Below are 13025 nucleotides of genomic sequence, written 5' to 3'. Positions count from 1 at the left end.
TTTAATGCATACAAAAAACAAAAATGTGAATACAGAACTAAAATGAAAAAATCCGAAATTAAAATTAGATTACTATATTAATTTTTAGATAACGTATGAAGAAAAAAAAACCAAACAATGGGAAACTTTAATAAAAACATCTTTACCATCAACTTTCAAAAGAAAACTAAGTGTCAATTGAATAATATTTCGCATTTAAATGCATCATTTTAATGACTAGCTTAGAATGTTTTATAGCTTCTTAAACAAAAGCATAGCTGTAGTGGGTGGAAGGCGATTTTCTAATTCTGTACATAACCATCTGGTACAAAAAAAATTTTTAAATGTATATCATTAATTTTATAAGTTTTATACAAAAGTTAATAATTAAATTGAACAATCTTTCTGGGCGTGGAAAATTATAAAACATGGAAAAAAATTGTTTCCTTTGCCCATGTCCCCCTCTAGTTTAGTAATTAGGAAAGAAAGTTCTCTTTTATTATTATTAAAAATAAAAAAAATTACTATAAAACATAAGACAAAGTCTTCCTTAAACATTTAAGTTCATACGGTGAACACTTCCTCCATAAAAATAATCTCTCTAAACCGGTTCTTAACTCTCAATCTTAATCAACACTGAAGCCAAGCTAGCATATCATATTCATATCCCAATTAAGAGGGACCTCTCCTGATAATAAATAAAACGGGATAAAAGTTCATTCAAACCTAAACTTGTGAATGAAACCTAGACCTTAGTTCAAACAATTTTGGTCACGCAGTTAATGACATATTTATCTGATGACTTTAGATAAAAGTTCACATTTGTTTTAATAAACGAATAAGAAAGTTGATTATGAGAATACATCGGACACATTATCTAAATTTAAAAAGGCAAAACCGAAATGAACGTACATGTAGAATAAAGAAATTCGAATAGCAAATTAAGACACATTTGAACAACAAATGCTTTGTCATAGTAATGTAATTTCCAAAATTATCACTGTCAAAAAATATCATTGAATGATTTGATAATACCCATTTACTGTTTAATTTTAAAATTCGATAACTCAAACACAGATTGATTTCTAAATTAATCTGTCAAAGATAGAAAATTCAAATGAATAATGAACATCTTAAAGGAAATAACATGAAGAGTAACTTTTTACATAAAAAAAAAAACAGTTATTGTAGATTTTGAGCAGTTAATTTCAAACACATTATAATTTTGAGGCTTTTCGATTGGTTCACTATTCTAAACCAAATAACGATAAACAAAGACTAAAAAGAAATCGGGGCTAAAGAAAATCCAATCGGGGCAAAAAAGATACATTCGTGAATAACTTTTGATCTAAGATCGGTTTTTCAAATACTGTAATTCAATCGTCACGATTTTAGGGGTAGAATTAAAATGTTTGAAAAATTAATTAAAAAAAGTGTTAAATATAAATTATGTTACGAAGATAAAACACATATTTATAAAACTTATCCAATGTTTTGCAGCAGTTCTTTTCAGATTGCTTCGCTCACTTGTTTCATTTTATTACAAATTTCTTATAACTACTGACTAAAAAACTCAAAATATAAGTTAAATCTTTAAAGTGACATGATAGTTTTTATTAATTAAAATTTCAACATAACAAGAATTATTTTTAATTTCCTTTTACTGAAATATACTTACTTTTCCTTAAAATTCTACTTTTTAAGGCCCTAACCGATTGCGTAGCAAATGCAAATCTAGAAAATAATCTTTCTAGTCCAGCTGCCATAGGAGAAGCAGTAAATAATTCACGAATTAGATATGGTGTCTTAAAGTTTTCACCGAACTTCAAACATTATCTTTTGAACCCTAGGGGCTAGGGTGGAATGAAGCAGTAGCTGTCTAATATAAATCTGAAAACGAATGGACTAACACTTCAAACTATTTTAGTCAACAACAAAGTTTTTATTATTGAAAAATTTTTCGACGCAGACTTTGCTTACGAATACTATATATCATGTTACTTGTTTTAACAATTACTTGTTTTTTATTTATTTATTAGTAAATATAAAAAATTTGAATGTGAGGTATGAAAGTTTTTATGCCCCTTTAATGAATATAATATTTATTGACAAAAATACAACTTGAATGATGTCAATCAAATAAATGGTTAAAAAGAAACGAAAATTCATAAAAATTGCATTTTTTTGAAACGGTATTCCTTGAGAAATATTTATTCAATTTTGATTAAATTTTGATTTTGCCATTTAAAACTTAATTGTTCTAAGGAACTTAAAAATTTGTCAACCACATAATGCAAAAAAAAATTTCAATCATTAATAAATCAAATAATAATTAAACCTAAATTATGTTTAGGAAATTGTGTTTAATAAGGAGAAGTAAAATAATTTTAATGTGTGTAATTAATTTCAGATCTATGGCGAAAAACACGAAGAGTAAAACATCAATGGGTTACTTTCTTGATTGACCGCTCTACTAGCTATTGAGACCATATTTTACTAAGTTAGCTCTTTTCCCTCATAATTAGAGACTCAAAGGAAAAAAATATTTGTTTATAGAAGTATGATTTCGTCTCATCTCGCAACTTAATTCATAGATTTCACTAACTAACAGACAATTCCTCATGGTACTTTTGATTATTATTTTATTAACAATATGCAAAATTTTTCTCGGCAGCTAAGAAAATTAAACGCTAATATTTGTGACCACTCATCTTACTCTTTAAAGGAAATGAATCTGTAAAAGAATTTTAATCTGTTAGATCTCTAAACTTTGAAGATTTATCTTTAAAAAAGAAATTTCAACAACTAATAACGTAAATTTACAAGCATTATAAATTTCTAAGAGACAACGGAACCCTGTTTATAGGTTACTTGAAAACTGTTTCTTGATAACTTTACTTTTTTTAAAATATATATTTTGTGAATAGAACTACGAATTTTTCTAAGAATAATTTAAGACCCATTCAAGTAATCTAAATAAATCTCAAAATTTTAGAAAACACTTCATGAGATATCAAAATTTCATGTTTATTTAACTTGGTGCCATCTTCTTGGAAACTATTGTAACCTTTACAAGACATGTTATTTGCTAACTCTATGTTAGATTATTGAGCAAAGTCAGTCTCAAATCAAATAGCGATAAAATTGCATTATACCAAACAAATTAAGTTCGTAACTATTTTATCGCTAATTTTCAGGAAGATTAACAAGCCTATTCTCTGACAAAACGATAACATATGCCAGAGATAAGCTTCTTTAGACTGACTGGACATACCTAAAAAAATTCTTAACAAATTTTTAAAGTTATACCATTCTAACGCAACTTATCACTGGCATATTCTAGCAGTAGGCGGAGAATAAGCCTATCAGTAAATGTGCTTTAGCATAAATATCGTAAACTACGATAGTACTACGACGGAAATTTAACATATGTCTGCCTTAAATTACTTTTTACTGCATAATATGCGCAAATATGAATTGAATAATCTAGAATTGAGTAATTAGGTAATTTTTCAAAATGAGTTAAACACATTATTTCAGTCTCTCTACAGTCTTACTCTAATCTTAATTTTCACCATCTCAAAAGAAGTTTTCCAACCATTGTAACTTGCAATATTTATAGAATGATTTGTTGAACGATCAATTAATTAATTAAAGTATCCCCTTTTCATGAAAAAACTACTTTTAACTGACTTAAAAGTAAACGCTAGATAACTCCAGCCTCTCACATAAATAAGAAATAACAATATTTAAAAATAATGCATGAATAATTATGGTTTATGTTAAAAATAATAAAATCAAGAACTAATAATACACTTTTAAACCCCATCACGGTTTCTTCTCGACACTTTTGTAGCAGTGTATTACAAAAATTAGAACCAATCAGGATAAAATATTTGCATTATAAATATTTAAAAAATCTGGCTTTACAAATGGCGTTGAATACCAGTTTTTCGATATTCAAGAAAACTACACATAAACGATTTTAATTCATTTTAATTACCTTCGGCCAAAAAAAGCCAAAGAACTAAATCGTCCAATAAAAACAACAAATATGTTAAATAACCCCAAATTTTTTTTTTTACGAACTTAAACGGCACATTAATTTTAAGTCAAATCTGTTTATTTTCTGACTAGTCTAATAAAAAAGAAAAAAAATAACTATTCTATCCCTAACATTTAATAGTAATAAAAAAGTGAAAATAAATATAAGATATAAGCAACTTTTAGCTAAATGAACCTCCTAACAAACTTCCTGTAGTTTTTGAAAAATTAAAGTTGATTATATAATGAAAGAGATTGAATGAAGATTTGAAAAAATTAGAATTGAATAAAAGAAAGCGCATATAATAAAAATACTTGCTATTGTTTGTTGGGTGTTTTCTATTATGATCAGGAATGTTTTCACCAGCACGCTGCTGCTTAGAACATAAGTTACACCCAAAGTCGAGGATTGGTTCATTTTGCTTTAATTAATAATTTCCGTTAATACAACAAAAAAACTTACATTTTCGTATGCAAATTCACGCTATTTCTAACTAAGGATAACTTCTTTAACCGACATTTCAATTGGCAATACCTCCATATATATTTCACAAAACTTTTAAGAAATATACTGTATCAACGAGAACACTCGGATAATAATGAATTTCAATAAATCTTTAAAAAATAATATCTTGATGAAGAAAAAACTACATAACAAATTCTGAGCTAATCAAACGATGAAGTTATAAACTCGACGCAAAAAGTAATATTTGTTCTCTTTTTATAACCTATGAAAAATAGCCTACCCAGGTTAAATGGATAATAGGTTATAAACAGTCTTCAGTATACAAAGAAACTTATAATTTTTTCTTTTAAACTAGCTAGGATTTTTTTTTTTCTAAATCCCTCCACTGTTTACACACATCATGCATTATTCAGCTACGTAAGAGAGTAATAAATAATTTAAAAATCTATATTTTTAACTTATCCCTAAAATCTTGTGAGTATATCACAAGCAAATTCATAAAGTTGTTAAATATTATTGCATGTAATTTCTAGTTACGGACAAATGTATTGCTTAAATGTAGAAGAGCCAGGTGAGCTATAATACACTTAACTCATACAATATTATACATTTGAGATAACGAAATTAAAAAGTCACAAAAACAGCATTATTAAGTAAGCCTGGTGCAAGAAAAAATCAGTAAGACACCTCGATCATAGTTACCCACATTTCGTCAGAAGGGTTGGAGGAGGTAACGAGGGGGTGTTGTTCTGTTATCTAGTCTAAATTCGGAAATTCATGAAGTACCTATCTAAAAAAAATACTATGAAGCAGTTTGTAACAAATGCCACTTAAGGTAACAGTATCACCGTAATGTCCTAAGCCCTTCAATTTCTAGTTGTTTTTAAAGATAATTTTCTGAAAAGTTAATACCATGAAGAAAAATATACATTTGCAAACGGTGAATTGTAATTTCAACAAACCCAAAAAATTTTCCCTAATTATGAATTTTCACATGAACTAAAAAAAAAAAAATTTTAATAATCCAAAATTTTATTCAGAAAATATTTCTAGAAATGAGGAGACAAGATAGGTTATGCTCACAAAGTTTAACTTTGAGACATGCTTTATTTAATTTTTTTTTACTTAAATCTAAAAAACTTGCCGACAGATTTGTGTAGGGGTCAGGGAACTGGCCTTGTGTCAGAGAGGTTCAGGGTTCGAATCCCGGACAAGGCATGGATGATCTTTTTTTTCTCTGTACTATCTGTCCTTACAGTGAGAGCAACGTTGGCCAACCTATTATGGTGCCCCTGAAAGAGTGGCCAACAAATCTGCGCTTCAGATGCCTATATTGACAAAATGTTCAGTCCCCAGGAGGGCTTTGAAACAAAAATCTAAAAAACCTTTAGTAAAATAAAACTTTAATTAAAAATTTTAAAATTATAATACTAAAAAAAAAAAAAAAAAAATTATTATGAAATCTGTTAAATATTTTGCTTCAAGCGAAATTTTTACGTTTATAATTCAAATANTAAAAAAAAAAAAAAAAAGCAACTTTTGGAAGCACTTAATTTGATTTAATTTCTGTACACAAGATATAAGAAATATATGAACATTATTTAAAAACATATATGAAAGCTGCATTATGATTGCGTTAAATAAATGAGAAATTTATAAGTCTGCCTTACACTTTACAAGTAAAGGAAGTCTAAATATAAGATATTGCATAGGTTACATAAATGCATATCAACTTCAATATATTTAGAATACTATGAATTTGATTCCTTATCAAATGGAAGAAAAGCTTCACTCGGCACGTTTAATTGAAACTAGAAAGCATTACTTTTTATTATCCATAATTGATATACCAGTAATGAGCTTAACCAATAATATCAATAATTAGGTGACTAATAATCGACACCCTAATTTAAGTTTCTCAAAAACAACTTTTTCCATTTTATATCACTTGCTAGCAAAATCTTTAAAATGAAGTAATCCAAATGAAAAATTAACACAATGACAATTAACAACAAGTATCTCTTTGTAACTAAAAAATTATAGCTAAAAATGCTTGTCAATCGAAAAAACCTCGTCAGTAATAATCAATAAGGAAACCATTTCTCTTCCATGGAGTATGTATAACATCTATGGCTTATACTTACAGGAAACTATATATTTTTTAAATCTCCAAACATCGAGTCTATCGGTAAAATTGCACTGAAATTTGTCTGCCACCTTCAACTTGCCCATTAAATAATGTTGTAAAATCGGTTCTATTAGATAGAAAAGCTCTCAGCTGAAAGCAAGGACTAACATTTTTCAGAGGTGATTGGGACACAAAGTGAAACCCTAAAAACTTCAATGTGCTAAAACTAGATATCAATTTATTTACTCTACATGTTTTTGAACTAAGATTTGTAATAAAATTACCAACCAATGAAAAATAGCACACTTTTATACTAACAAATTTAAGAGAAAATTTAAGTTCTTACAAGAATCGAGACTTCAACGAAATTTAATTTCAGATTGCAGAGATCTGAAAATTTCCTCGAATTTTGACTTCATTTGTTTGATTAGTTTTGATTCGCGAAAGTTCGTGAAATCAACAGTCTTCAAATACGCGGAATTTCGCAAAGTTTGCAGTAAAATGACATGCTCCGAGCCTACTTTCTAGACCTAGAAGAATGATAGGAAAGCCCGGGAATTCCGGGATACACCCGGAATACCATCACCCCTGAAGGTATAAATAGTTTCTAAAAATTTATTTTGCTATTTCTTCACAGTCATTATTTAAATTGCGACCTTCCCAATACTCCATCAAAATATTTTAATATGAGTTTCTCGTTTATTTTTTCATCAATTTTTAACACTCCAAATAAAATGCCATAATTGTTGGTCATAACGCTTTTACATATTTCTAAACGCCAAGACCTACGCTCAGAGGTTAAACTAAAATCCCATTTTTCACAGGTTAAGAATAATTAGTTCTGTAGTATATTATATTAAAAACAATGAAATAAACAATACACTAAGTGCAAAATTATATTATGCATGTAGATATATACATTAAATGCTTTAACATAACATTTCAATCTTGATGGAGTAGCCAGTAATTGTGTTGTAGTCAAATACTGGAACATATATATTAAAGTCAGATTTATTTTGGCAAGAACCCAAGAGACCAAAAGATACAATAATTCATGATGGCTGCTAGATTGAGAACAAGTGGGCAATCAACTGGGGAAAGTTTTTATATATTTCTGAACAATATTAAAATTAATAGATCTTAGTAACAGAGGACTAAGCACTTTCCTGTGTTACTAAAGACATAATTTCAATGCTAATTAAATTAATATTGTTCCACTCTGGGTGAAAAAGCTTTTAAATAAGTATAATATAAGGTACTTTTAGATTAGATTTAATATGTAATACTTTAACATTGCATACAAAACATAGTTTTACACTTCATATTGTTCGTTTCATGGCTTTTAATAAAAATATAGGACAAATTATTCAACACATAAAAAATGAGACTTCAGGTAACCTTCTGAGCTTTATAGTCTTGGCCTTTTCCAAACTTTAGGTAGTAAGTTTTATGGCATCTATAACTGGTTTTCCCTATATTATTGAATGGAAAAGCAGTGCATAGCAGAAAAATTTTGAGTAAAATTTCACCACTGAGTTTAACTCTTAGAGGGCTAATTTAGAGAAAACAAATTGCTGGAAAAATCATTAACCATATTCAAACCAAATACATGCAGTGTATTGATTTTAATAACCATTATCTTGAAATAGGTCAATATAAGTTGAAACTGTCAATAGCTTAAATACTCTGAAATTAATGCACTGACACACATGACACCAGATATTCTAAACAAAGTCACAAATGCTAACAGATGTCTTATTTTTTTTGTTTAAATGTGTAAAATAAAATTTTACCAACAGAAAAATTAAAATACTCATCTACAAAAGTTTAATTAGACCTGTCTTCACCTATGCTGCAGGGACATGGACTATGACATATAATGAGAAGTAAACCAATGCGATATTTGAAAGAAAGATCTTAAGAAGCATTATTGGAGAAACAGAAGCACTACTATCAAGTAAACTCAATGGAGAAAAAGGACAAACATAGAACTTCATAGATTATTAAAGATCCTGACATAATGAAGTACATTGCCTTTCAAAGGATAAAATGGACAAGACATATGAACAGAATGAATAATACTCTAACCACAAAAAAAAAATCTTTGTCTAAGCGAATCGCTGCTAGAATAAGAGAAATACCAAGACTTGCTGAGAAAATGCCTTTAAAACTATAAATGCAATAAATTAGAACTCTTCAGCCAAGCCAAGAATAGGACAGTTAGGGATATAATTCTGCGAAAGCCCAGGACCCACCTGGAGTTGTAGCACTAGTAAGGAAGGAAAGTGGTAGGGTTTTGTTAAGATTATTTTTTTTTAACTTTAAACATAGTTTCACAATTAGTTAATCTTTTGTTTCATTATCTTCAATGGTTACTATTTAAATAAAATAAAAAATTTAAAAATATTATAAAACCTTTTTTTTTTTTAAATTTATCTGTTACTTTTGAATTCTTGAGTATTTTAATTAAAGTCCCAGATTCTCTGACAAAATTCTGTTTTCCCTGATTTTAGCCGTTTTCTGGCTACCTTATCACAAGATAACATAAGATTTTGATATGCTTAGATTTTCTAAAATTTTAAAATATAATTTTACAATGAATAGTTATATTTATTGGTTTCCACATTTCTTTATATAATAATGAATTTTTTTTAATACGTCAAATGTCAACATAAAATGTCATTACGGTCACTTAGGATGAAACAAACTGCAAGTGAGAGTAACGTAAAATGGCCTAACTTATTTCAACAGAGGGCAACAACAAAAACAATTTTACCTCTCAAAAGCCACAATGTATTAAAATGAATATTTATTAATAATAATTTAATTTTTTGTTACTGAAAAAAGAGCATTAATTAATAAAAAACTGAAAAAACTCAGCAAATTATGCATAATTTTAAAAAAAAGTTTTTTCTCACTTCATCCTTTTTAAAATAATTTTAGCAGGTTTTTAACTTTTTCTGTGGAAAAATAAATTTTAAAATTTTCTAATTAATAAAACTTACAGACCATAATCACTTCATTGCGATTAGGCGATGCAAACACATAGCACCAAAATTTCAAAAGAAAGGAGAAACTAGTTGATACAATGAATATGCATTGACTGATTTGGATAAATGGCCTCTTGAAGTGATAAGTTTTAAATATAGCAGTGAACTATACTTATTTTGCACCTGTCTGGATAAAAAAAAAATTCTAAAAAATTTTTAATGCTGAAAGATTTCAATCTTGACAGCTAGAACAGAACCTCTACATTTAAAAATTTTATTAATATAATTTCAGTGCTTTTCTCAGCTCATTGAAATTAGTTTAAAAATTATTTAGTCAGGGAGATTTCCAAATTGTGATCTGTGGCAGAATAATCGCCAGGCCTTCGCAACTTCCGGGCAGCGACTAGTGAGAAACTATAAAAAAAAAAAAACATCACAGAAGGAGACAAACTCGAAGGTGTAACTCGTAACCACCTCCGGGCAAACATTTACATGTTTTCTTTAAAAAAAAATTGCAAGTTTAAAATCTATTTGGCAAATTGGAGATTGTAGTTGGCGCAATGGATTACGATACGTATATATCCCCATTTAGTCTTTAGCAGCAAGACAATGAGTTACACAAACAGCATTCGAAGGCTGCACTTGGTTAATGAGCCAAAAGTTTCAAAGTTCAAAAAAAAAAAAAACAATTCAAGCCATTTCAAAAGTTTTAAATTGATTTTAAAAAAATAGTCTAGAAAGCTGAGCTACATTTTTTGTTTAAAAATAAATAGATGCAGAATTTATTTTTTCTCAATGTCATGATTATTTTTAAGCACATAATAAACATTTAGACAGGCAGAATCAAACAAATGACAAGGTGAAGTAATTATGATTTTAAGAAATTAAAATAGTATAATCTTGATTAATAAATTATTAGTTCCCTTATTTAAAATGTAAATTATATTCAATTACATTATTCAATACGTGAAAAATAACATCACAGATTATTTAGGATAAACCGAAAAGCAAGAAAATTTAAGATTTTGTTTTAATTTCTGATGAAGTTTAGTTAGAACTCATTAGTTCTTTTAATTTCTGTTACAAAAACATAACTATAAGAAAGAATGTATAAGTTTTTTTTAAATGTTAATTTGAAATTAACCAAGAATTTCTTTAAATTTGTATTACACAAAAATAAAATATAATAAATCATACTAATAATAACATATCCGGTGAAAATATTATATTAAACAACTTTTGTATGGAAGTAAGAGACAATTTTAAGTTTCCTTACATTCTAAAAGATATGTTAGAAATGCAAAAATGTAATTCATGAACCATACTTAAGCAAATTAGAAAAAAAAATGACCAGCAATCAAAGGAGATTTAAAATAATCAATTAAAACATTTAAAAAGACAGTTGTTCTTGTACTGCATACAAGTATATTCCTTGAAACAGAACACAGAAATTAAAACAAACATAAAATTCTGGGTCTTGGCAATGATGAAGGCATGTTTTGTTTATTGTAGCAAAAGAGTTCTCTTAACTATACAGTGTTTTTAATCTTGTCATATTCTAGTAAAAAAAGTAACCCTCCTTACATGGAAAACTAATTATTTAAATCAATGTAATACTGAATATAATTGAGTTTTGTAAGAGAATAACAATTTGACAATTCAGAAAAAATGCAAAAATATGTTAAACACCAATTAGTTTTTTTTCATGCCAAAATACAGTATTAAAATGTGTCTACTGCAGATGACATCTTCAAGTAAACACTTATATCATCAAAAGAAAACTAAAGATTTTCTTACAAGGAAATTAAAGGATGGAGTAAAACAGCTGACATTAAACACTTCATTTAATACAGCAATAATTTAAAATAATTATAAAATATGCATTATATTTAGTAAATAAACTACTTGCATGAAGATAACTACATATGTAAACAATAATTTTAATTTTTTTAAGAGTTTATCATTTGAAAGCATCATTCGCAGGATAAAACTATCATAATAAGAGAAAAAAACATTACAGTTTAAGTACATTTAATTAAGCAGCATGTCAAAACAATATTTTAATAAGTAAAAGAAACATTTATTCCGATGTTAAGAAATTATAACCTAGAAATTGCCGTTAAAGGGCAGGATATAAAAACGGAAATCGGTTCATCATACGATTAAGTACAATATGACAGCTGTAATAGTAAATAAATTCTAATATATCATGAGTTATCATGTCATATTTGTTTGAAATATCTGTCATGCTCTGGCTATATGTTGGACTTACACATAGCAGATGTAGAACTTATAACATACACTACAAATAGCTGGCAAGTAGAAAAGAAATAGCTTAAAATATACCTTCTCTAGCCTTCAAGTAGACCGTATTTGCAACAATATTCTCTAATTCCATTAGTTCCAGCGTGGTAATTCCTAAGAAATTGGGTTCCGTAAAGAACCCACACACGCTCCAATAAACGTAATTTATACAAAGCTCTCCCGCACAGCTCCTACGATCGTCGAGACTTACTGAATTCTGCCAGAAACTCACTTGCCAAAGTCGCGTAGAATGCTACTCGAGGGTGGGAGATATCTAAAATGGCGAAACAGGCCTCCCAGAATCCATCATTCTTCTCGCTCATTGGTCGAGGTCGCTGCCATCCCTGGAGTAAACTCGGGAAGTGCTGGAAATTTTAACGGGATTCTTGGAGATGGATCTCAGTGATTAAATTCAACTCCGTTTTTTTTTTTCCTTTTTTTCTGACTGCTGCTGCTTAATTTTTGTCATTGGCAGCCAGAAATTATTGTCACTCGAATAAAAATAAACGAATGCGTGGTTTTAAATTAAATTGTGCGCGCAATCTTAAACAAATGAAAATTTCAAAACAAATATATAACATCGCTTTATTAATAATATAATGGTTAAACAGTGGACTGTGTATTTTAAGAGATGTAATAGATTAAAAATTAATATTGCATTTGAATGTTATCAATTTTTTTTATTTTAAATAATTCCAAATAACGCTTTTCAAGAGAGGGATTGAATCAACTCCGATTCGTAAATTGAGCGCGAAAGTCGCATTGTCGCAAAGTCGTATTGCTGTAATTAACAGGAAAAAAAACTGTTTCTTAGAAAATGTAGCTAAAAAAAATTTTAAATTGCAGAAAAAATTTTAAAATACTAGACTTCACTGTTTTTTCTGCCATATTTATTATGACAAAAAATTTATGCAGAGCATGATCTTTATTAATAATATACTTTAATGTTTTTTCTGCCATCTTTATTATAAAGCAATTTAAACAGTGCATGATTTTTATTAAGGTTTTATGATTTCATTATTATTGCAAAACGTTTCTTGTCTCAAATTGCTGGTTTCGTAACTTTAATTAAATTATTGTCTGCGAAAATATTTGTAAAAATATTTTTTCAGAC

General features: G+C 28.1%; 1 protein-coding gene across 2 annotated transcripts in view; it reads right to left on the bottom strand.

Moving 5' to 3' along the window:
- LOC107452617 (G protein-coupled receptor kinase 2) overlaps nt 1-12262 on the bottom strand; it is an 81138-nt gene extending 68876 nt beyond the window's left edge. Inside the window, exon 1 of one of the 2 annotated variants that reach the window (XR_001585201.3) lies at nt 11954-12262. Coding sequence is in view for 1 of the 2 variants with exons in the window: in XM_016069152.3 (XP_015924638.1) it covers nt 11954-12005 (52 nt within the window). In the remaining variant the exon portion in view is untranslated. The remainder of the gene's footprint in view (nt 1-11953) is intronic. The other variant, XM_016069152.3, reaches the window with a different exon arrangement.
- Nucleotides 12263-13025: the final 763 nt, after the last annotated feature.

The sequence above is a fragment of the Parasteatoda tepidariorum genome, chromosome X1 (genome assembly GCF_043381705.1).
Source record: "Parasteatoda tepidariorum isolate YZ-2023 chromosome X1, CAS_Ptep_4.0, whole genome shotgun sequence".
NCBI lineage: Eukaryota > Metazoa > Arthropoda > Arachnida > Araneae > Theridiidae > Parasteatoda > Parasteatoda tepidariorum.
The sequence above is the reverse complement of the archived record's forward strand: the minus strand, read 5'-3'. Positions and strand labels throughout refer to the sequence as shown.